The 26,897-nt window shown below is 40.6% G+C and overlaps 1 protein-coding gene across 7 annotated transcripts in view; it reads right to left on the bottom strand.

Moving 5' to 3' along the window:
* Nucleotides 1–2,582: 2,582 nt before the first annotated feature.
* FAM111B (FAM111 trypsin like peptidase B) overlaps nt 2,583–26,897 on the bottom strand; it is a 51,687-nt gene continuing 27,372 nt past the window's right edge. For 2 of the 7 annotated variants that reach the window (XM_068555024.1, XM_068555028.1), the window contains 3 exons: nt 12,286–12,335; nt 11,259–11,371; nt 2,583–5,084 (listed from right to left, as the gene is read on the bottom strand). In XM_068555024.1, the coding sequence (XP_068411125.1) occupies nt 2,949–5,084; nt 11,259–11,371; nt 12,286–12,335 (2,299 nt within the window). In that variant the 3' untranslated portion in view covers nt 2,583–2,948. The other 5 variants (XM_068555025.1, XM_068555026.1, XM_068555027.1 and 2 more) reach the window with 5 other exon arrangements.

Below are 26,897 nucleotides of genomic sequence, written 5' to 3'. Positions count from 1 at the left end.
GGTGCATTTTCCTGAGATTCTGTATTCAACACTCTGTTATAGGATGCCAGTGGAATTTATACTAAATTTCATGGTGCTAATGAAAACGAGGATCAGATACTGGCCCACAGTAAATGCAACAGGAAGGCCCAATATCCCTTGACACCACCTAGGAAGTATTTTTGGCAAAAAGTCCAGTCTGAATATAATCAACCCGCTAGATCTAACCGCCAGTTTACAGGAAATCCAGGGACTACAGTTACACATCCAATGACATCACAGAGATGAAACAGCAAAGTCCAGAATGTAGAATATTCTATAGGACAAATATGACGCACTTTCTCCAGTAAATAAACGTCTGGAAAATATAGAGAGGAAGGGGAAATTTATACATTAGAAGTGACTTAAGTGACTCATACAACCAAATACAATGTGGAGACTGTTTGGATTCTGATTTGAACAATCCAGATGTAACACAAACAAAAATTAACAACAAATTAAGAAGTCAGGGGACGATACACACTGACTGAAACTATCAATAAATTTTTGTAAGCATGCTGATGGCAGTGTATTTATATTTTATAAAAAAATGCTGCTTAGCTTTTTGATTGGGTAGTAGTCACTTGAGTATACGCATTTGCCAGAATTCACTGACCTGTACACCAAAAAGGACATATTTTACTGTTCATAAATCCTAACTTAATAAAACTAGACATTACAAAGAGAAGGAAATGGCCACAGAGATCAATGGACAGAAAAGAACACCCTGAAAGACAAAATCTGGGGCTTTGAGAGACAATGGTCAAGGCTGTCCCAACTCGAATAAGCAGTAACCAAGAGTTGTAACGTGAACTAAGCATAAATTGCACTCCCTACTGGAGCAAAGCATCCTGGCAATTCCTGAAAAACAGGACTTGATCATTGCTATGGGATTGTGACTGCCGAATTTTCCATTCTCCTCTTTTTTGAATAAAAATTTAAGTTATTGGATTCTCACCACACTCCACTCTGGTTTATCAGGTGTGTTAGTAGGATGAGCGGGAATGGGCAGATATATCTCCGGGCCATGAGGAGCTGCATTCAGATGTGATGGAGAGAAATGCACATTACCCAGAAATGCCGGACTATATTGGAGAGTGGGTAGGTGTGCTTCATATGTGGAAGGAAGTGTATATAAGATACTAGAGGGGCTAGATGGGTGGGACTGTGGTTAAGACTTAAAGTTTACCCAACATCTATTTTCTTTTTTATTCTACAGAAATACAATTTAGGCTGGGCATCTGGTCAACCAGGATAAACACTGTTTCACAGCCTGATTTTCAGCTAACTGAGCTATGTGACCAAGTTGTAGACAATGGGTATGAGGATCTGTGATATGCAGTCTCTGAATGGCGTTCTTAAGAGAAAGAGGTGCACTCTCCTTGTGCAATCTCCCTTTTACCCCTGGCTGTGGCATAGGTGTGTTGGCTGGAAGTTTAGCAGTCATCTTGGACCATGTTGCATGTTGAGGACTGTGGTGTAATAGAACCTGATTGAAGAAACCTAATACCTTGACAACCTGGAATTCCCACAACCACAAAGGACAGTATGTTCAGACTATTACGAGAGAGAAGTAAACCTCTTTTATTTTTGAAATTTGACAGTTTCTAATAAACATACAAATCTAAAGTTTCCGAAACAACAATTTTTCTGAGTCAGATTTCTGGCTTTTGCACGGCTGGAAGACTATCATATATTTGGACAGTTCCATCAATTGCTAGTTAGTATGGAGGGTATGTCAGAGTTCAGTGCAGGTAAAAGAGATATAACTGAAGTGGTTAGTGCTGGCAAATCTTTAGTATGATAAAAAGCAGTGGGATTCAGAAGGCCAATATTGGAATTATTGAGTTCAAGAACACACCTTCATAGCTGCAATCCAGCAATCAGGAAGCTGGACTAGGAAGCTGTTACAAATGCCTCTCCACACCATCTAAGTGACTGACCAGACATTGCAATGCTGATTCTGGCTGCTGACACTGCCACAATTACTCCGGTACCCATGAAGCTGATGACTAAACACTGACATTGAATGTGGCCAACACTACTGTCTCTAGACACTCACTTTTCTGACTTAGTTTGCCAGAATATGGAGAAGAAAGATGGCCTCCATTTAATATCTGTCTTCCAAATTACATGCAAGTGCATCTATTTAGAGGAACCTGATTTATATCCAGAATCTTAGTTGCAAATTGTGGACTGACATATTTAGTTGTTAGCTTTCTAGACTGTGAACATGAGAGGGTGGAGATGGAGACTAGTCAAGTCACTCTTTATATCTGCCAGAGAAGGGCAGAACTAGAGAAAAGAACTGAAAAGCTGGGATTTTCTATTGGCAATTACAATAGAGGCTGATGTCACAGTGGCAGAGAAGGGAAAAAATTAAGATCAAAGAATTTTGGGTTTTAGAGGAACAATATGTCTTTTTTCCTTAACTCTAAAGGTATATTTCCCTATTATCTTGTTACACAGAGAATAATAATCACTTCACCAGTTATAAAGATGGAATGGATATACCATCCTAGGCATTTAGAATGGCAAACACCAAACTATTTGAGTAAGTGACCTAAGTTTTTAAAAAAATTTTTATATTTTTAAAAATTGTTATACAATTTTTAAAGGTTACACTCCATTTACAGTTATTACAAAATATTGGCTATATTCCCCATGTTGTACAATACATCCTTATAGCCTATCTTACGCCAGTAGTTACCACCCAACCTAAATATTTTAAGTGAGGCTTGAGGTTGTTTAAAATAAAAAGCCAATGAGAAAAAAAATCAATATTCATTTGAACTCTAATATCTGTTTTGTACATCCACATGATTCTCTGTAAGTTTTCTAACTGAGAAATAATATTCATTATACTTTAAAGAAACAGCCCCAAATACTTTAAACTATTGGCATATTTTTTTTAAAGCAGCATCCTTTTCCTAATATTCCATGGGTTCAATCTGATGATCTTGAAGGAACGACTCTTGTTTGTTATCTTTCTCTTCACGGTGGTTCTCATTTTTCTCTTCTGTTAATAATTTGTATAAGCTCTCATCTTTCTGTTTAATATCACAAAGAATTGAATTCATAGAATAGCCATATTCAATAAAGGCATAAACCTCATCTCCATGTTTATAAAAATGCCCAAAGGAGTGCATAGCAACCAAATTGCCAGATGCATTAAACACTGGGGAGCCAGAGGCCCCAACAGAAAAACAAGTATCATAACTAATTGTGTGAGTGCTCTGAACCTCTGATGGGAAACTTCTCTGGGTAAACATCGGGTGAGCATTATAAGTGGCAGCATAGTGTCCTGCTACCCCATCTTGATGATGGTCTAGATACCTCTCTAACCGTTGTTCTAAAGAAATCACAGCACAACCATCTATTTTCTTGATCTGGCCTTCTGGGTGACCAATTAAATAAAGCAAACCACTAGATGGTTGAGGGGAAAATTGTCCACCTAGGCCTGGAGGAAATCCATTTCCATTTTCTCTTAGTTTTAAAATGGCATAATCTAGAGTTTCATCAGACATCACCAAACAAGGCTCCATGGAAAACCAATCAACATCAATAGGGCAGAACTCATTATAAGTGAAAGTGACCTTTGCACACTTGCTTATTATATGCGGCCACAAATCTGGATCTGTATCTTTTCCCACCATGAAATGTAAAACATGTTGACAGGTCAAAATAAAACCATCGTTGATGACAAAGCAAGTAGCATTGCCTGTGTTTCCATTATTGTCCCATTTCATGAACCCAATTGACTTACTAAGATGAACAAGACGTTCACAGATTGCAACTGAAGTCGAATTTTCAGTCACTTTTCCAAAGTACTTTTTATAGATATTGAATTGTTCAAATGTTGGCAGTTGCATTCTCTTCTGTTCTTCCTCAAAATAATTTTGTATCCGAAGTGCCTCTTCATTAAAATGTGGATATTGATGCATCATAACTTTGCTCAACACCTGTAAATTCTTCACCCAGAGATTAGCTACCTCCCTCTGGAGATCCCAATTAATAGCATATTGCATAACCAGATGGGGCCTTTGCCTAACATTTGGGTTTTTCCCCCTACGATTTTTGAAGCAACTATCATTGTAATAACGTTCGGTTTTGGAAGTTGTCTGGTGTGTCTTATCTTCAATATCATCCCCTAGACTTTGAGGTGTGAGAATTTTTTCTCTGTTGTGTTCTCCATCTTCAGTCTTTCCATCTTTCTCTGGTTCTTGGACTTTGCTCTTAGACTGTATCAAATCCCAGGGACCAATTTCATCAGTGGTATTTTCATCCTTCTGTTTAATTTGTTTATGGGTACCTTTCCTGACAAATGGTCTTTTAGAAATGTCCAATTCTAAGACTTTTCCAGATACTTCATCCACCATGGACTGTTTTCCATGAATTTTCTGGTGACCTTCCATTAATTTCCATTCAAATGTGTCTAGATCAGACCGAAATCGGCCATCCTTGCATAGGGCTTCTTTGATAGTCTCACCCTTCAAAGCATAGATACAAAGCGTAGTTCCTTTTTCATGAAGTTCTTTGATCTTGAGAATCTTCTTTATGTTCTTCCCAACAGCAACAATGTGAAAAAGAATGCATTCAATGTTTGGATTTTCACATCGGCGTAATATCGGATCATCTTCTTCCTGGTCACCCTTTCTTTGACCAAACGTTATTTTAAAATGGGAACCTCTAGGTAGGCATCTGAGAGGCATTCCTAAATTTACATATCCTTCTATTGTTTTTTCTTCATAAACAATAATGTTCTTTTTAAAATGATTCTCCATCCATCCACTAAAATGGTCATTAGCACTTAGAACTGAGTAGATATTCTCATTGAGTTCACCATATGCTGTAAATACACTACGGTCTGACTTCCTGGAGCGTTCATTCAAAGTAAAGGTGAAACAACATTCTCTACTGGTGCTCACATGTGGGTTCTGACTTTTAGCGGATGTTTCATGCTCACTGACTTCACTCTTAACTTTAATGGTGCTGTTACACTCTCGTATGTCAGATAGAGATTGATCAACAGGTGTGCCAGGACATGGCTGCTGCATGACAGTATCCTTAGAAAAGGAAAGATTAAAAATTTAATAAGAATCACCTTTAATAATAATGTTCCATGTTTTTCTAATTATAAAATTAAGTTATACTATGCTGCATATGAGTTTATTTTTCACTAAGCAATCTGCCAGTGCTTTTGCATGTCATTAAACAACCTTTGAAAACACAATTTGAGGGGCTATATGATAGTTCACTGTACAATAGTTTCTGATCTATTCTTCTGTTGCTGGATGTTTAGATTGTTTCTAATTTTTTACTACTGTAAATATGACAAGCTTTTCTATACATAAAACGTTTTGTCTGAAGTCTTAATATTTCCCTAGGCAACCTGACCTTGGACTTTGAACCTCCAGAACTGTGAGACAACATATATCTGTGTTTAAGTCACCCAGTTTGTGGTATTTTGTTATGGAAGTCCCAACAAAGTAATATAAAGATATTTTCATATATCTTATGGGTTTGTCTCTGCTCTGTTTCAGTGGTATATTTTTCCATATCTGTGCTAAATATTGTTTTAATTACAACCTTATAATAAGCATTCATACCTGATAAAACAATTTCCCTCACTTTACTCTTTATCTTCAGAAATGTCTTGGATATTAGCCCTCTGCTCTTCTAATAAATTTTGATCATCTTGTTAAATGCCAGAAAATTAAATTTTTGGAATTTTAATTGGGCTTGTATTGAATCAATAAATGAATCTGGGAAGGACTGACATTCCAATAGTATTGAGTTTTCCTACACATGAATATCTGATATCTTGACATTGATTTAGGTCTCCTTTCATGTCTTCCAACAAAGGTTTATAATACTATACACAAAGGACTTACAAATCATTTCTTACATTTATTCCTAGGCATCATGAAATAATTTTTCTAGGCATCATAAAATAATTTTGTGATATTATGCAGAAAGCATAACAGAAATAATCAGAAAGATGATTTCCGATCAAGATAAATCCATCTTTTTGTAAATATCAATCTTAAATCTAGCCAACTGCTAAATTATAATCATTTCTAATATTTGGTCTATGGATCTTTATGGTTTTCAAAATAGGCAATCATATCATCTGTGGATGTTTCATGAATATGACTTGTTCCTTCCTTTTCAATTCTTAACTGTATTTTTACTTATTTTTCTTATCTTATTGTACTGGCTAGAATCACCAGTGTAGTGTGATGTAATGATGATTATGTAATCACCAGCTAATAGTGAGTATTCCTCCATTCTCCCTGATTGTAAAGGAAATGCTTCTAATGATTATTTAACACAGTGTTTCCTGTAGAACTTTTGAAGATGCCCTTAATCAATATGCTGGTATGTCATTATTTATATTTTTAAGAATAACAGAAGAGAGCAGCTAAGATGAATTAATTCCATTTTAGCCTATTATTCTTACTAATTATAACGAAAACCTCTGGAAAGAATACAAAAAGCAATGTCTCAAATTTTCACTCTGGCCAAGATGGAGAAATACAGACCTAATTTACATTCCTGCCTGAAACAACTGGAGAAAAGGACAAAATATATGAAATGGTTTTCAAGACACTGGTCATTAGGCAAGAAAGGACAGAGATCCTTGAAAAACAGGAAAAAAATGAAGCAAAGCATATAATTACCCCAGATTGTTCCCTGAAGATAGATTCTGGTTGCTAGGAGTGGGCTGTGGGTGGGGTGGAGGAAATGGGTGAAGTTGGTCAAGAGTACAAACTTCTAGTTATAAGACAAATAACTTCTGGGGATCTAAGGTACCGCACGTTGACTACAGTTAACAATACTGTATGGGATAACTGAAAGGTGCTAACTAAGAGGGTAGATCTTAAAACGTTCTCATCACAAGAAAAAAATTTAACTCTGTGAGGTGATGAATGTGGTGATCATTTCATAATATATACATATATCTAATCACTATGTCATACACCTTAAATTAATACAATGCTATATGCCAATTATATCTCAATAAAACTGGGGGAAATTTTTAAAAAAGAAAAGCTATCAGTGTAATTAACTCTATTAGGAGAATAAAAAAGAAAAAACATACAGTCATCTCAACAGACAAAGAAAAGGCATTTTAGCAAACTCTGACATCTATTTTTGAGAAAAATGATTAGCAACCTAGGAATAGAAGGGAACTTCCTCAATCTCAAAAAGGGCATCTACAAAAAACTTACACGTAACAGCATACTTAATGATTAAAGACTGAATGTATTCCTCTTAAGGTTAGGGAAAAAGGAAAGGATGTCTGCTCTTGCCACTTGTATTCAGCATTATGCTGGAAATCCTAGCCAGACAAGAGAAAGAAAGAAAAGACTTTCAGATCATAAAGAAATAAGTAAGACTGTCTTAAATCACAGATGATGTGACCATCTATGGAGAAAATCCTATAGAATTTATGAAGAAGATACCAGAAAGAAGTGAGTTTAGCAAAGTTCCAGGCTACAAGCAACAAACAATCAGAAAGATAAACTTCTAAAAAGTTCTATTTACAATAACATCAAAAAATATGATATTCAAAGGGAAAAATGTTACAAAAAGATATTCAAGACATTTATCCTAAAAAAATATTGGAAGAAATTAATTAAGACCTAAATAGATAGAAAGATATACTGTGTTCAGGATTGGAAGATTGAATATTGTTAAGATGTCAGTCATCTACTAGTGACCTATAGAGCCAATAAAATTCCTATAAAAATCTCAGCTGGCTTTATGAGGAAATTGACAAGTTGACTTTAAAGTTTACATAGAAATGGAAAGGACCTAGAATAGCCAGAGCAACTTTGAAGAACAAAGTTGGAAGACTTCCACTAACTTATCTTATGAATTATTACACTGCAGTGATCAAGATAGTGTGGTATTAGTAAAGAACACACAAATAGATCAATGGAATAGAACAGTGAGTCAGAAATAGACCCAGACATATATATTCAATTAATTTTTAACAAAGGTGTAAAGGCAGTTCAGTAGAGAAAGGGTAACATTTTCAAGAAATTGTGCTGGAACAACTAGATGCCATATGCAAAACAAATTAATTAATTAATTAACAAATGTTAACTATTGACATGTATACACTGATGTGTATAAAATGGATGACTAATAAGAAAATAAACGTTAAAAAAAAACAAATGTTAACTAATGTGTGTTTACTATTATTACTGTTCTATCCACACATTGTATTGTAATAGAATATATTGTATTACTATTGCTCAATCGATACATTGCACCATAAAAAATAATAAACTCAAAACAGATCATAGACTTAAACCTAAAATTATAAAAACATCTAGATGAAAACCCAGTAGAAAATTTTTTGTGATCTTAGATTTGGAAAAGTGTTCTTTGACATAAACCCAAAAGCACGATAAAAAAATTGATAAAATGGGCTTCATTAACATTGAAAACTTTTTTTTCCCAAAAGACAGTATTAAGAAAAATAAAAAAAAAGAGAGAGAGAGAGAGAGAAAGGGAATGGAAAGACAAGCCACAGACTGAGATAAAGTATCTGCAAGTCTTTGTCAAATGAAGCAATCTTACAAAGGACTTGTTTCCAACAGATACAAAGCACTCTCAAAACTCAACAATATGAAATTAAACAAACCAATATCTTAATATGGGCAAAATATTTTAATAGACACTTGATCAAAGAAGATATATGGATGGCATTGGGGTGGGTGGAGGACAAGGGTGGGCAAAAGGGAACTATTTAAGGTAATGGAACTGTTTTGCATCTTTATTCTGGTCATGGTTACATGACTGTAAGCATTGGTCATAAGCCATAGAACTGTACACCAAAAATACTAAATTTTACTGTATATAAAATAAACGTATTAAAAAGTAATAATAAAAGTTAAAGTCTTTCATGCAACCAGTAAGATAACCAACTTTGTTTTTTGGCATTCATTTCTATAATTTATTTTGTGTGCATTCTATTTTCCCAACTTTTTCTAGATTTACATTCTCCTTCTTTATTGCCTCTTTTAGATCCATTTTCCCCCTCATCACCCCATATTCCCTCCAAACAGTTTGGAAATTTTACACTGTAGTTCTGTTCTGTAAGTGAGTGCCCCGGATTAGTACTGCCCAATAGAATTTTCTGAAGTGATGGAAATGTTCATCATCTTCACTGTTCAATATGGCAGCCACATGTGGCTATTGGGTACTTGAAATGTGGTTAATGCAAATGAGGATCTGAATTAGTTACTTGTTTCACTATTTAATTTTAGTTAAGTTGAAGTTAAATAGCCACATGTGGCTAGTGGTTACCATATTGAACAGCACAGCCCTAGACAGTTTAACATGAATATTCAACTTAAAGTTTAAGTTAAATCATTCTTCATAAATAATACAAGGATAAGAATGGTAAGTACTTCTCCTTTACTTACAGAATAAAATCCAAATACCTAAACATGGTATAAGTAAAAGATACCGCAGCTATTTTCCAAAAAGCTATTCTACCTCTCTCCAATTTTTTTTCAGCAGTCATAAAGGTGTATAGAAATGAATTCATGCCAGCTCAGGAATAGATCTTGATTCCCCTAAGTGCCTCTTTAGCCACAAGGTTTTGTGCAGGAAGGTTGAGCTACTTAGCTTGAGACAATTAGGCAAAGAGAAGTTGCCTCAGGGTAACAGGATAGACTCATTACCTGGATGGTAAAGAATGAACTTTGAAATTACTGCAGCTATATTGTCACTAGGCAGAAAGCCAGCCAGAGGAGTACATGAAAAGCAGAGTATAGGGAGTGAAAACATAAATAAGTCCTTGAAAATATTGTGTACTACTGAATTAAAGCTCAGCTGACCTCTGGACTTTCCAGATGTGTGAACCAATGAATCCATTTATTTTTTTCCCTCAAGGGGCTAAAAAATGTCTCTTTTTGAAAAAAGGCTAAATAAATATTAGCAAATAATGCTGATAAGAATGATAGGTTTCACCACACAGAATCTTCCAGTAGAAGGGTATTTTAGAACAGTGTTTCTCAAATTTTAATGTGTATAGGAATCATCTGGGTACCTTGTTAAAATGCAGATCACGCAGATCTAAGAAGCTGATCAGGTGATATCAGTGCTGCTTGTAAATGGACCACACTGAGTAGCAAGGCCACAGAGTCCCTTAATTTGGAGTAGCACTGTCCAGTGGAAGTTTGTGCAATGATGGAAATGTTCTATATCTGCTTTGTCCAATATGGCAGCCATGAACCACATATGGCTACTGAGCACTTGAAATGTGGCTAGTGCATGAAGAAAATTAATTTTAAATTTTATTTAATTTTAATCCAATGAATCAATTTTGTTATTTCACAATTAGAGGATTTTTTTCCCTGACAAAATAAAATGTTCTTACTGATATAAAGCCTACTGTGATCTTGTAGCAAACCATCTTCCCAGTATTATTTGCCTACTACATTCTTGAATTCTCCTTACATACCAACAAGTCTAGCTATACTGTTCCTCAAGTACGTTTTCATGTGAACATGACTTTACCAAGACTATTCCCTTATGCTTGATACACCTACCTTGTGAAATTGTGTTCATTCTTTAAGATCTTTCTCATATGATATGACTTAAATTTCTTGAGTCTGAATTAAGGACTCTTCTTTCTGCGCTCTAAAAGCACTTTATATCTTGATTTAGTATTATCATTTTGCATATTTTGAGTAAAACAGTGTGTTGGTCAAAAATCGGGCTCCGAAGCCTGACTGCCTGGGTTCAAATCCTTATACTCTGAACTCCATTACTTTTGCAGTTTTAAGAAAATTGAGTGTCGGTTTCTTCATTTGTAAAATAGGGATGATAATATCTATTGCATAGAGTTTTACTAAACGTTAAAGGAGATAATCCATAGGAAGTGACAGCTTAATTCCAAGCACTCAGTAATTTCTCAGTACACATTAACTACATTATTATTTTTGCCCATCCATATTTCCAATGATACGAAGTGTCTATACTGTTTCTAAGTCATCTTGTTGTCTAACAAGGTACACTTTGTTTTGTTAATTAATACACTATCATTTTGCTTTTACACAAACACTTATATGTATGATCTCCCCAAATATATTTTAAACAACACAAGAGAAGGGGTTAAAACTGCCATTCTTTACGTACTTATCCCCTTCGGGGATCCTAAGATAGTGCTATGGTTAGAGTGTCACCCCAGCAGAGTTGTTTAAAAGTACACATACCTTTGAAACTTCAGGTCTGGTACTCTGGTGATTTCCTGTAGCAGTGAATGACGTGTTCTCTTCAGCCTTCATGAAATTCATGATGAGTTCCAAGAGAATATAACTCACTTCCACTATTGGCCAAGATAGAGAAACAAGGATTGGATTTATCCCCCTACTTGAAATGACTAAACAAATAAAACGCAAGATATATGAAATAATAAGTTTCAAACACTGGCTATCAGGCAGGGCAGAACAGTGATCTCTGATCCCTAAATCAAGGTAGGATCTGGGGATATCTAGCTTACTGCCTGGGGAGCGTTTCCAGGCTATATCTCAGGGAAGGGAAACACAGGCAGAGCCTGGCAGTTTCCCTCAGTTGAGAAGACAAGGTAAGAGCCCTGGGAGGCCCAGGTGGCTGGAGTTTTTAGGGCAGAGTACTAGAGAGCTACAACTACACAGATGGAGAGAGTGTCAGAGATCTGTAGTGGGTACCCCTGAAATTTCAGCTAAATATTGGTCAGTGCATGAATGTAATGAAACTGTTGGAAGTCAGGGGAAGAACCACCCAAAGGGAAAAAATGGAAAAATTCTGAGGCTCATACAGGGCTGAGAATAGCTTCTGTTTCTCAGACAGGGCTGAGAATAGTTTCTGTTCCCAAAAGTCGAACTTCATAATTCATAACGTATCAGGAGGAGTATTCAGAAAGGTATTGCCTCTACAGTGGGACAGAATTAGCCCTAGACTAAAGGCTGTTCTGGTCCCACCTGACAAAATTTAAAAGCAAGCTTTGGAAGGATAAAACTGTTTCCAAGTAACATAACTGTACACTAGAACGAAGCTCAAGAATATTGATAGGAATAAAAACATTTCTAGCACCCAAAAAAATGTTAAATTGACAAAGCTTGATATCCAGTCAAAAACTCTAAGGCATAAAACGGAGGAAAATATGACCCACAATGAGGACAGACATCGATGAATAGAAACAGATCCAGAAGAGACAGAGATGATAGAACTAGTAGACAAGAACATTAAAACCGTTATTACCTTGGATTTCTGGCCAAATAAAGTAACAGCGTCCAGATTTACCCTTCAGTCTGTAAGCAAAACAAGACAAAATAGGTAAAATAGATGAAACAGTAATTTGCAAGGAACTGGACACCATGCAATTAAGGGCAGTGACAAATGAGGTGCACCCTGTGATTATTCCAGCTGACTTCCTTGAGAGATTTCAGGCCAGGATGCAAGGAGGGGCAGCAAGCCAGAGCCAGTTGGAACTCCTGATTTGAGGAGACAGAGCTGAGAGACCAAGGTGGCAGGAGTTCAAAGGACACAGAAGGGAGAGACCTGCACAGAGAGAGAACTCCGGATACATGAAGGATATATGAACTCTGGATATATGAACACCTCCAGGTATTCAGCTGAGAATTGATCAGAGCAGCAATGGAAGAACTACCCACGGCCAAGAAAGAACCTCTGCAAATTGTCAAACCCTCCCCAGATGACACCCCTCTTAGGAATCTCAGTTTCCTCATTTGTAAATGAAGGAGTTTGGTTCAGATCAAACTTGTATTGGTTCTGAGAATTCTCCCCTCTGAGTTTGTTAAAAAAAAAAAGAAGAAGAAGAAGAAGGAGAAGAAGGAGAAGGAGAAGGAGAAGGAGAAGGAGAAGGAGAAGGAGAAGGAGAAGGAGAAGAAGAAGAAGAAGAAGAAGAAGAAGAAGAAGAAGAAGAAGAAGAAGAAGAAGAAGAAGAAGAAGAAGAAGAAGAAGATACCAGAGTCCCATCCTCAAAGATCATGATTCAGTACGCCTGGGGCGCAGTTATGGGATTTCCACTTTTATCATTACCGCCCCCGGCCCCCAACACCGAAGGCACACGACACGTTGGTTGGAACAGCTACTAGACGATCTCAAAGTGTCTTTCCAGGTGTGAAACTCTTGACCTCTGAAGCGGGGAGGGGGTTACCACAATGGGGAGCTGCTTATGCCCCCCCTCCCTCCGAAACCTCCTTGGATCTGGGCTGAGATCCCTCGAACTAACTAGTGCCCTTAACAACCACCCCTAAAACTCCAGGTCCTTTTCGAGACCAGAGGAGCCGCTCACAGAAGCTGAGAATCTGTCCCAAAGGTGCCCGTGACTGCCGAACCGGGATCCGCAAGAGCTGCGAGGATGGCGCCTGGCTGGTCCTCTGCGGGAACTCTTTGAGAGGAAGAGTGGAAGCCCCGCATCCCCGCCTGGGATTTGACATCGCGTCTGGCCAATGGCGGCGAGTTTGCGGAGGCTGTCTGCCCTCATTGGACAGTAGCTCACCCACTTCGGAAGCAGAATGGCCGAGTCAGGCCACTGAAGGAGGCGGCGGGAAAGGATGGGCGTGGCCCCCATCGCGCCGGCTGACCGGTTGAAAGGCGGTGCGCGGGAAGATGCGTGCCCAGCCCGCCTGCTCGTGCTGAAGATCCCGCCTCGATCCCATCCATCCACTCACTCGCCACGCTCGGGCCACAGTCAGCTTCCCTGTTCCGGGACAAACGTCAAACAACCATTTCCCTCCATTTCTTCCTGCTCACGCGCGTCAGCCGTCTTCAGGAGAGGAGCTGAGCGAGCGGGGCGCGGGAGTGGGAGGAGCCGGCAGATTCGCGCCTTACCAGCGGCTCCGATGACACAGCGCCTGCGCGGAGCTGGAGCAACGCGCCCCGCTTCCGGAGCCGCAGGGCTCACAGCTCGGACCGTCGGTGCCGGGAGCGCGGCCGTCACAGCCCCTTCAGCCGCTGCGGGGTGGGCGGCGGCGGTGGACGGAACCTCCCGGGAGAGGCTCCGGGCCCAGACCCTGCGGACGTGGGCGCGGTGGGTTTCACCAGCTTCCAGCGCACGGGATTGCCCAAAGCAGGCAGCTGACTTGGTGTCCCCAGCAGAGGAGCCAACTTCGCCTAGAGGCTGTTGCACAGACTCTCCAACCAGCAGGAAGAGGCCAGCACCCGCACTCCCGGTTCCCAGGCCGTGCATTAGTATATGGAGGATTTTCCAGTCCTAAGGGAGGGCTCCAGAGTTAGGCATCTCCAAACTGACGACCAAAGAAGCGGCTTGTGAAAACATCTTACTGTTTAAGAAACTGAATAGGAGGGGATGCCTTTAGTATTGGGTGCTATTTTTGAAAAGCTGGTCAAAGAAGGGGCGAACATAATTGATATGTGATGATGGTGACAACACTTTTGAAACAGAACAGATGTTTATGTAAAAGTCGATGGTGTTGGATAATATTGAAAGCTTTTCCTAACTTGACTTGATGTAAAATATATACAGAGAAACTAGAATCACTGCTTAAATTCCAGGTGCTCAGTGGGGTTTGGAGAGAGTAAACCTTAGAAGTGTAATTGTAAAACTAACATTAAAAAGCTAGAGGAAAAGAAGAGAAAAACTATGATAGTTTTATCAAATCACTTAATTTATTCCTTAAATTATCTTAAAACGTACAGGTGACTGGTAGTAACATACATAGATGGAGAACAAATTATTGCACAAGGGGACTTGCTGATTCTCTTTTCTTTAGGGACTCTGGAGATGTTAAAATGTTATGAAAAGGAAGAGGCAGTAGAGAATGGCGCTGTTGAAGTTGCCTGACATTTCTGGGGACAGAATTTGTCCTGGAAAGGAACATACCTTAAGGAGCACATGTATTTGCCATTGCCGCTAAGCACCTTGTAGGCCATAGTAAGGCGGCTGGATTTTATTATAAGCGCAAGATTTATTCTAAACGGAGGGTTTGAAGCAAGGGAGTATATGACCTGATTTTTAAAAATCCCTGGCAGCTGTGTGGACCAGAACCTCTAGGGTATGAGAGTAGCTGCAGAGGGAGAAAGCGATTAGGCGGAGCTATTCCAGCTTTCCAAAGATGTGGAAGGCACAGCTTCCAGTGGTAGTGGTGGAGGTGTGAACACCGGTTGGATCCTGCATTTATTTTGAAAGGCACGCCCATGAGCTTTGTTTACGGATGGGGAGTTCCAGAAACAAGAGAAAAAGAGGGCTCAGCGATGATGATTCCTGGGCTTTTGACTTGAGCGACTTGAGCAAAGATAAAGTCTTCCTTAACGGGTATGGGAAATCCAAGGAAGGAGCGGTGTGTGTGTGTGTGTGTGTGTGTGTGTGTGATTTCTACTTTTGACATGTTGACTTAGAGATACTAATCCACTCCAACTGAATGACAAGGTGTGAAGTGAAAGGATTCACATTCAATACGTGATAGTGAATACCCAGGGAGGGTCAGGAAGAGACATAGGACTGGACATGGGAAGGAATAACATAGACCAAAGTGAAAGAGAGAGAGAGACAGAAAGACAGAGACAGAGAAGCTTGGACTTTATGATGGTAATGAGGTTGGCCATTAACTGAGAACTAAATTTGAGATGCAGTGAAAAGGAAAAGGAAAAAAGAATTCAAAGGGAGATAGCTCATCAGAAGACAAAGAAAAAGCCTGCCTTGTTTCTCCAGATCCTCTGTTTCTTAGGTGACATTTATATTTTTACCTCCCAATGGACTTTTGCCCATTTGTAATGGCATCTCAACCAGCACATGGTTCCTGCCAATCCCAGAGCATCCTGGCTCCCTGAGCCTAGCTAATAGCTGATGCTTTACTCCGTGTCTGTTTACTGGTCACTGGAATAGCAACTGAACCATAGGCTTGAAATAATTGGCCTGATGCCATTTTAGGTGGCAGTCTTCCATTTCTGTCTTAAGTGTAAAACTGACCCTCACCAGAAAACTAACAGCCTAGAGCTGGCTGAATCAGGACCTATAGGTCCGTGGCAGAGCTCCAGCACTGCTTTCCCCTTCGAGGCTGTGCTCTGAAAGCTTCGATGCAAACCCACTGCAACTTGGCAACAGTGACAGAGTAAGGATTGCTCAAGAAATCTGCTGAGCCACCAAGGAGACTTCACTTTCCGCTGATGCTGATATGATGCTGTTGAAATAGTCTGACATCCTTGAGAACAGGTGTTTGCCTTTGATAAGACTACACACTGCACAGTCCCTTGGACTCAGCACCTTGTTGGCAGTATGTAATAGGTAGTCTGCATTTCATTATAAATGTGACAAGAATACGTCTGGCGAAGTCGCAGGTGGTTGGGTTATTTAACTGTCGTCAAACCCATAATGAGGTAAAGACCACTCACATGTTCTGGAGAGATGGGAATTCATCAAATACTAAAGCCAAGCCTGAGAGAGTCAGGGGACAAGGCCAGTGCTTTGGAATGGTGACTATTCCATGAATCCTGACAGATGTCTCTCCCCCCACCACCACTCAAAAAATCCTAACAGAGAGGGCTGATTTCTGTATTTAGTTGCAAACAACATGTTCTGGTAACAAAGAAGAGACTATTGCCTCTACCTGAGGAGAGTATGGGGGCGGGGGAAGAGAGAGAGAGGGATTTAGAGTTGAACTTGATAGGTGAGGGATGAGGGGAACTGTCATCAGATGTACAAAGGCAAAAGCAGCATGGAGGGCTAGAGCGTTGGCCTCTGGGGAGGAGCTGGGGATGAAGGCCTGGATATCCTATTCCAGAACTGGCCCTGAGCTAGGCAAAAGCACAGAAGGGATGGTCTATTCCTCCTCTCCTATGAGTTCACAGTGGGCTCACCTCACTTTGGCTTAGAAGCTGTCCTCCTTTTTAAAAGAGGACAGGAGTGGGGTCTCTAAATTTCCAGAAACCACATAGGGTCAGCCCTGAAGGCCTAGCAGCTAAACTGTCTACAGAGACCCTTGGTCCATCCTATCCTAGGAAGACAGTGCACTCACGGAAGGGTAAAGCCCTCCCTCCCGGGACACCAGAGGCTCCAAGAAGGAGGCCGCCAACAAGCCGGGATTTTTCTCTCTCCAGTAAAAGAAATACGAGGGTGGACGTTGTCTGGGGCTAAGACACAGCGGTGAGCTGGATGGTTTCTCATCCTCTCTTGCACTCTGGGACTTGAAAACCCGGGGCTGTGCTGGTCTTTCGGCTCAGGGGATGGCTCAGGACTGGGCTGGGCCAGACTCAGGCCAAACTAAGAGGCCTAGACATCTGACTCTCTCCCTGAAGCTCCTCTCCTGGTGACTTGAGTTTCCAAGGAGTCTTATTTTATCAAGCGAATTCCTAGAAGGAAGACCACCCTACAGGGTTCCAGGCACTTGCAGGAATTTCAGGCTCTGAGGCCTGGAGATGGATGAACACTTCAGTCCAATCTATATCCCCAGTGGGGACTTATCTGGGTCGCATTTGATCTTCGCAGTCACCCCTTGATCTAGGTGTGACTTTTGCCCCCATTTCACAGATTACGAAACAGGATAGTTTGTCGGAGGCTACCGGTCTAGTTGGGGTGGGTGTAGGGGTGTCCAGGAGGAGTTTAACCTTAGAGCCTCACAGCTTCTTAGGACCCTGCGGGGAGACCTTAGGCAAGCTCCCTTGCCTCCTGGGGTGGGGTGTTCTTATTTCCCTATTTGTAAATTAAAGTGATTGCCCATTTGTGATTCTCCATCCATTCCTGTTCAAACTCATCACTTGAGTAGCATTTAAAAACCACAGATTCGGGGACTCAATCCCAGTGTAAGTTCAATAGGTCTGGGGTGAGTCTCCGTAACCTGCATCTTTTAACAAGTAGAGGCATCAACAGATCTGCCTGAGAAACTCAGACTAGTGCTTCGCAAAGTTTACGCTGCATCAGGATCCTCTGGGGAGCTTGTTGAAACACATTCCTGAGCTCCTGTGAGATCCTGATTCCATAAGGCTAGAGTGTGGCCAGGTGCATTTCTCAAGAGCTGATGCCATGCTGCTGGTGACCATCTTTCTTCATTGAACAAAACTACTCTAAGGACTTTACAAATATTAACTAATTTTATCCTCATGACAGCCATAGGAGGCAGCTACAGTCATCCCCATTTCAAAGGAAACTGTCTCCACAGAGACATCAAGCAATTGGCCTCAAGACACACAGCTCTTAGCAGAGCCTGGATGACCCACCAAGCAGTCGGCACGTGACTCCCCTCTCCCCGCCTCCCCCCTACTCCCCCCCCCCGCCCCACACCCCAGGCATTGCTTCTCCGCTATTGTTCTAATCAGCTTCCACTACCCCAGCTCACCTCAGCACTTCCCGGGGCTGCTCCACTCCAGTCCCGCTCCTCGATGCCCCAACCTATCCCTCTGTGACCCTCCCTCACTGCTCCTGGGACTGAGATCATCGCGGACAGCCCTTTTCCAGGTCCGCCCCGGCACACTAGCAGAGCCGGAAAGAACCTCGCCCAGCCCTAGAGCAGCTAGTACTCGCTGCGGGCAAAAGCTTCTTCAGGGCGGATGGAGTTCCGCATGCGGCCTGCAGATGGCGCCGGAGGATCAGCCTGAGGAACGGGGAGGAGGAAGGAGGCGGGGGAAAGCGGAGGTGGGTGAGAATTGACAGTCATGACGGCCAATGGCAGCATGGTGTGGTTTGCGCAACTTCCGTGCTCTGGCCCCCAAGAACTTCCCACCCCTTTAGGGGGCTGCAATTGTGGCAGGGAACTGAGAGGTGGAGGTGGCACATGCTGCGTCACGTGGTCCCTGAGTGTAACCCTGTTAGTCCAAGGTTGCAATAGCTCATGGGGGCTCAACCTTTTTTTTTTTTCCCCCGCGACTTATCTTCCTCTCAGTTCACTAAGGCTCATTTCACCAGTCTCTGGCAAACTTGTGTCTCCATCACTCTGGGTCCTTGTGGTTTTGGTAAAAGGCATCGTGGGCGCAAAGCCGGCGCCGCTACCTGTCATTGTCTTAGCGGCTATTTCCCGCACTGACAGTGCGGGGCGGGCTGCCTGGCGGGTGGGGATGAGGAGAGCAGAGAGATGGAAGGTGGGAACCACCCCCTAAATGCCAGGCATTGTGTTTTGGTGTTTTCCACAGGATTGTCTCATTTCATCATCTTTGTCTTTAATCCATTTCCTGTTTCACAGCTGAGGGAACAAGGTGAATAAATTGCCCGTGGGCAGTCCTTGGATGATCTTGACTCCTGTCAGACGCCAACACCCAAGGTCTTTTTATTGTGCCAAGGCTGCCTTTGCAGCGTTTCAGTGCATGCAGTTCCGGTAAATCACCTCTCCCCACATTGATTCACCCTTCCGACCATCTATTCATCTATTCATTTCTTAGCGACCCATCCGCAAGGCATAGGCCTAGTTGCTATTAACAATACCAAAAAAAAAAAAAAAAAAAAAAAAAAAAGAACTCTGCTATGAAGTAGAGGAGATAAAAAAGATATATACAGGAGATTAAAAAAAAAAGATATACACGGAATATTGATACCTATTTTGTTCCAGATAATATGATGGCGTCTGAAGACAAAGACATGGATAAAATTTACCCTTGCCTTTCAGGAGGCCTTAGGCAGGAGTAATCTCTGAACTTTTAATTTCCCACCCCTACGATTTTCAACAAACTGAGCATCCACTCCATATATATTATTTATGTTATATATGTATATATTCTTTTGTAATTGATACATTAAATGTTAGCTCACTTAATTTCTTATTTTTGGGGTAAAAATATAAATGGAGGTGGAAGTATTTTTTTCATTCACTCCAGTGGACCATCTTGGGCACTTCCTGGAGAGCTTTCTTGATCTGGAACCCCCAGCCCTGGTACATGCCTGACTCTCTCCCTTCTTTCTTTAGATGTCTGTTAAATGCCAGGTTTCCAGAGAGGCCTTCCCTGACCACTCCCTATAAAATATTGTCCTCTCCTCCTCTGTCATCTTCTGTCCCCTTATCCCAATATTTCATATACTACATTTCACTGTATAGTAAATATCATTATTTTTTGTTAGTTTAGTTTTTGTCTCCTTGCGCTAGAATGTAAGCTTCCAAGAACAACAGGGTCCTACTGTATAGCACAGGGAACTATATTCAATATCCTGTGATAAACCATAATGAAAAAGAATATGAAAAAGAATATATATATGTATAACTGAGTCACTTTGCTGTACAGTGGAAATTAACACAACATTGTAAATCAACTATACGTCAATAAAATTTAAAAAAAAAAAAGAATGAAAGCTTCAAGAGGGGCAGGAAGGAGTCCTGAACACTGGGGGCTTCGAGACAAAAGCAACAAAGCCAGAGGGTTGGGGATAGAGGGAGAAAGCCTTGCCCAGTGCATCCTGAAACCCCCTGGGCTGAGGTGGGGGTAGAGGGAATATGGCGACTGTTTATTCACGCCTCTCCTGATTGCTGCATTCTTGCAATGCTCAGAGCCAGTATCACCCAGCCCTTCCCTCTCCCCCAGTTATCTATAGTCTCCCCTTCTTCTCTCTGATTTTTAGTGAGGAATTGCACATTTTCAGTCCTCACCCCCACACGTAGCAAAGGTAAAGGTCTGATACACAAGGACTCTGCTGTTTGTTTCTCTCAGCATCTTCTCACTTAAGACGTTTGTGGTTGTAGAAAGTGTTCTGGCCTAGGAGCCAGAAGACCTCATCTCTGTAACTGGATTTGCCCCTGAAGAAAAGAGTAAAGGGGATGGTTGAACACCCTATTCCCACACTGTCTGACTTCCACCCCATACACAGGAGCCAAGGACACCTAGGAGTTGATCTTGGATTGAGCTTCTTACCCAAACTGTGTCCTGAACTAATGAGAAATGAGGAATCCTGCACGGTTGCCTGTTTCTGTGTAATGTAAGGAGAACATGCTGAGAAACCTACACAGAGTGTAGAGATTTTTATTATGATTTATAATCAGCTGCACCCAGCTGATCTCATCCTTGGTGCACCCCCGCTGCACCAAGGATGAGAACCACACACCCCTGAAGACCTAGGGTGGACAGTACGGTATAAAGTGGAGTGCACCGACATGCACTAGCTTCCCTGTACTGACATGGTGCCCACCCATGCCAGCCTCACCTCTGGCCAGCTCTTTGCAGTCTTACGCCATTTTATAAACTTGAAGTTGGGTTAAACTCTATTTTATCCTATGATTTTGATTGTTACTCCCTATCTGAGTCCCCCCCACCCACCCACCCATTACTAGTCACCTGCTTCTTACTAGCTATGTGACCCGAACAGGTTACCTTCTTTTTTGAGCCTCCATTTCCTTTCGTTTAGAATAGAAAAAAAAAAAAAAAAATTGGTTATTCTAAAACATGGGGTCACAGGGTGTCAGTCCCCTGCAGGTCAAAGAAAGATATTGTGGATTTGGAAGACTTCAGAAATTATATCACTAACATACTCATACGTAGAAAATACTAGAGTAAGAATTCTAACCAAACATCAAATAAATAGGAGCAGAGACCTCAGTTAGGAGCAGAAAAAAAGGAGAGCAAACAGTGGTGAGCAAAAGAATCTGGCAAATTTTGTCTATATAGTTAAATCTAAACGGACAGTGATAGACACTCTAGGAATGTGTAAAAAAAAGTTTTAAAAAAGGATTCTTTAAGTGGAGGTGACTCACTGCAAGGGAAATTCTATGATATCTGGAGCTGAAACATTCAGGGTTTGGCTCAGGGGGACCACAGGTAGAGGGGTAGTGCATTTTGTCTCACCCGTCCTACTCTTCTGGATGTGGGGAGGGAGATGAATAGGGGAAATGAATCTTTTGGAGAGATGTCGTCTTATTGGGATGCAAGTGGAAGCAGAGGGAGAGTAACTGGTACTTTGCCCATCTATAGTAGAAGCGAATTTTTGTTCAGCTGTGAGCACTAGGAAAAATACTATTGACTGAATAAAAAGCTAATAAGAGAATGTGATGAATAAGCAAATCATAAGATTCCTTAGTGGAGGCAATATCCCCACTAAAAAACAGCCCTTATCTTTTCAATAGACACAGGGTACAATCTTCAAAAGAGAAGAAGCACATACAGGGGAAATAAATTAATTTCCACCCCATTCTCAAGACACTACCTTTTCTGGGATAATTGATGACTATACAAGCATAATAACTCCTTTTCAACACACTTCACAGCAGCCGAGCAGTTCAGTGTTCATACATAAGAAGACTGGCTGATCTGGCAGGAAATGAAAAGTTTTACCTTAGATATATTTCTCATGAATAGTTTTTAGGCGGTCAGTGAGTATGCTCAAAAAGGGATTCACAAACCTCTATAATACATGAGTTTGGGACACAGAAAGCTAAAGATTTGGACTAAGTTTAGATGAGATCAGGAGCCAAAGAGGCTAGCAGAGGTGTGTGTGTGTGTGTGTGTGTGTGTGTGTGTGTGTTCATATAGGGATAGGTGGGTAGCCGTTAGGCTGCTAGTGAGATGTCACGATCTCCAGGTCCTGGAGTAGGTCCTTGGGAAGACAAACTCTTCTAAAACTTTGGTGCCCTTACCATTTTAAAATATTTTTATTATTACTCCTGGGCATCATTGTTCAATTTTAAAAAATATCTCACACAGGCTACTATTCCCATGGTGACAAGGCAAGGCTTGGTTGCCAAGAGCTTCTGTTGGACTGTCCCTAATTTTTCTTTGTGAGAACAAGGTGCTTCTTCAGGGTAAGGAAGGGAGGTGGGAAGGTCCCTAGTAACCTACTCCCTCTCCCTGTTCAAAGGACTCTAAAAGAGCACAGCAGAGACAGTCCACTGGGATCAACTTTAGTGCTTCCCATACTCCTGAGCTGAGTCTTTCCCTGAAGGTAAAAGAAAAGACTGTTCACTGGGTCATGGGAAAATTCATATGTAAAGCCCAAGACTCAGGTACTATTTCAGGGGAGTTTGTATCCACGGTAAAGTAGGATTGGCCCAGGTTCATCTGACTGCAAGGGCAACAGTATAAGGCAAATATGAAGGAACTGATATGATGTGGAGGGTGGGACCAGCCTGGGAGAAAGAGTGGAAAGGGAGAAAGCTGGGTGGAGAGGGTGAACCAAACACGTGTCTATCTTCTTCAAACCAATAATTATATGAAATAATGGAAAAAATAAAAAGAAACAAAAACAGAATAAACCTGCCCCAATAAGGTACTGTCATGGAGCCTGAAATTTTGAGCAGACGGATGGACATAGAGGAAACACCAGATTGAAACACTTACGGGACCAGACTGCTGTGAAGATAGGAACTGTAAAAAACTTGAAGTTTGGGCATGATGGAAGTTGGGTGGGAGATGGTCTAGGATATCTAGTCAATCCCTGTCTCTCCTCCATCCTCACATCCCTGTTTGTCCTAAGCAACATTTATCCACAGGCAAAAGTGATGAGTGTCAGCACCAGGCTAGAGATACAAATCTTGCCCAACAGGTAGTTGATGAGCACAAGCAGGGACCAGAAATAAGACTTAGAAACAAGTTTCCAGTGCCCCCCATGTGGACGCACAACCCTCACCTCCCCCAGGGGCCCTGTAGGTCAGCTATGATGAACAGGCAAACAGATGAACGGTTCTCAAACACAGAAGTAGAAAACCAGAAACCACAAAAAATTCAAGTTATAATGGTATTGTATAAATCCAACTTTAAAAAAAATTACGTCGTTTTCTGGGGAAAGTGTCCTGAATTTTCCCACTATGACTGTGGATTTACCAATCTCTCTCTGTATGTGTATATATTCTGTAGCTGTCTTGTGTAGTTAGGAAGATGCATGACCTATCTTGTGGGAGGACTCTGTGTTTATCAGATGTTCACCTTAAGTTTTTTTTTTTTTTGCCGATATTGACGTTATTAGATTGCTTTCGGTTTAACATTTGTCTAATGTATCTTTTTTCCATCCTTTTAACCCTCACATGTTTGTTTCAGATGTGCCTTAGTATGGATTGGATGTTTTTGTGCCTCCCCCTCACAAATTCATGAGATGAAGCCCTAACCCCCAATGTGATGATTTTTGGAGGTGGGGCATGTTTAGATGAGGTCATGAGGGTGGAGCCCCCATGATGGGATTGGTGTCCTTCTAAGCAGGGGACAAGAAACTACAGCCCTCTCTCTCATCCTCTTTCTTTCTCCACCATGTGAGGACATAGTTAGAGGGCAACCATCAGTAAGCCAAGAGAAGCTCAGCTTAAATCTACATTGTTAGCACCTAGACCTTGGACTTCTCAGACTCCAGAACACTGAGAAATACATTTCTGTTAAGTTACCTAGTCTATGGAATTCTTTTATGGCAGCCTGAGCAGACTAATATGCATCTTGGACTTTGCTTTTAACTCAATATATGAGAGACCTGCATTTTAATAGGAAAATTAATCCACCTACTTTTATTGTGATTATTGATAATTTTATGCTTATTTTTGCCATATTAAAAAAATCTGAAGTCCCTCCCATCAAGCCTCTTAGATAGCCTCATCCACCAGAGGGCAGACAGCAGAAGCAAGAAGAACTACAATTCTGCAGCCTGTGGAACAAAAACCACATTCACAGAAAGATAGACAAGATGAAAAGGCAGAGGGCTATACACCAGATGAAGGAACAAGATAAAACCCCAGAAAAACAACTAAATGAAGTGGAGATAGGCAACCTTCCAGAAAAAGAGTTCAGAATAATGATAGTGAAGATGATCCAGGACCTTGGAAAAAGAATGGAAGCAAAGATCGAGAAGACGCAACAAATGTTTAACAAAGACCTAGAAGAATTAAAGAACAAACAGACAGGGATGAACAATACAATAACTGAAATGAAAAATACAACAGAAAGAATCAATAGCAGAATAACTGAGGCAGAAGAACGGATAAGTGACCTGGAAGACCAAATGGTGGAGTTCACTGTTGCAGAACAGACTAAAGAAAAAAGAATGAAAAGAAATGAAGACAGCCTAAGAGACCTCTGGGACAACATTAAATGCAACAACATTCGCATTATAGGGGTCCCAGAAGGAGAAGAGAGAGAGAAAGGACCCGAGAAAATATTTGAAGAGATTATAGTCAGAAACTTCCCTAACATGGGAAAGGAAATAGCCACCCAAGTCCAGGAAGCACAGAGAGTCCCATACTGGATAAACACAAGGAGAAACACGCCGAGACACATAGTAATCAAATTGGCAAAAATTAAAGGCAAAGAAAAATTATTGAAAGCAGCAAGGGGAAAATGGCAAGTAACATACAAGGGAACTTCCATAAGGTTAACAACTGATTTCTCAGCAGAAACTCTACAAGCCAGAAGGGAGTGGCATGATATACTTAAAGTGATGAAAGGGAAGAACTGACAACCAAGATTACTCTACCCGGCAAGGATCTCATTGAGATTCGATGGAGAAATCAAAAGCTTTACAGACAAGCAAAAGCTAAGAGAATTCAGCACCACCAAACCAGCTCTACAACAAATGCTAAAGGAACTTCTCTAAGTGGGAAACACAAGAGAAGAAAAGGACCTACAAAAACAAACCCAAAACAATTAAGAAAATGGTCATAGGAACATACATATAGATAATTACCTTAAACGTCAATGGATTAAATGCTCCAACCAAAAGACACAGGCTTGCTGAATGGATACAAAAACAAGACCCATACATATGCTGTCTACAGGAGACCCACTTCAGACCTAGGGACACAAACAGATTGAGAGTCAGGGGATAGAAAAAGATATTCCATGCAGATGGAAATCAAAAGAAAGCTGGAGTAGCTATACTCATATCAGATAAAATAGACTTTAACATAAAGAATTTTACAAGAGACAAGGAAGGACACTACATAATGAACAAGGGATCAATCCAAGAAGATATAACAATTATAAATATATATACACCCAACATAGAAGCACCTCAATACATAAGGCAACTGCTAACAGCTATAAAAGAGGAAATCGACAGTAACACAATCATAGTGGGGGACTTTAACACCTCACTTACACCAATGGACAGATCATCCAAAATAAAATTAAATAAGGAAACAGAAGCTTTAAATGACACAATAGACCAGATAGATTTAATTGATATTTATAGGACATTCCATCCAAAACCAGCAGATTACACTTTCTTCTCAAGTGCACACAGAACATTCTCCAGGGTAGATCACGTCTTGGGTCACAAATCAAGCCTCAGTAAATTTAAGAAAATTGAAATCATATCAAACGTCTTTTTTGACCACAATGCTATGAGATTAGAAATGAATTACAGGGAAAAAAACGTGAAAAGCACAAACACACACTACCTAAAGAAGCAAGAAAAATGTCAAGTAAACAATCTAACCTTACACCTAAAGGAACTAGAGAAAGAAGAACAAACAAAACCCAAAGTTAGCAGAAGGAAAGAAATCATAAAGTTCAGAGCGGAAATAAATGAAATAGAAACAAAGAAAACAATAGCAAAGATCAACAAAACTAAAAGCTGGTTCTTTGAGAAGATAAACAAAATTGATAAGCCATTAGCCAGACTCATCAAGAAAAAGAGGGAGAGGACTCAAATCAATAAAATTAGAAATGAAAAAGGAGACGTTACAACAGACACCGCAGAAATACAAAGCATCCTAAGAGACTACTACCAGCAACTCTATGCCAATAAAATGGACAACCTGGAAGAAATGGACAAATTCTTAGAAAGGTATAACCTTCCAAGACTGAACCAGGAAGAAACAGAAAATATGAACAGACCAATCACAAGTAATGAAATTGAAACTGTGATTAAAAATCTTCCAACAAACAAAAGTCCAGGACCAGATGGCTTCATAGGTGAATTCTATCAAACATTTAGAGAAGAGCTAACACTCATCCTTCTGAAATTCTTCCAAAAAATTGCAGAGGAAAGAACACTCCCAAACTCA

Source organism: Eschrichtius robustus, chromosome 11, assembly GCF_028021215.1.
Source record: "Eschrichtius robustus isolate mEscRob2 chromosome 11, mEscRob2.pri, whole genome shotgun sequence".
In the NCBI taxonomy this organism is placed as follows: domain Eukaryota; kingdom Metazoa; phylum Chordata; class Mammalia; order Artiodactyla; family Eschrichtiidae; genus Eschrichtius; species Eschrichtius robustus.
The sequence above is the reverse complement of the archived record's forward strand: the minus strand, read 5'-3'. Positions and strand labels throughout refer to the sequence as shown.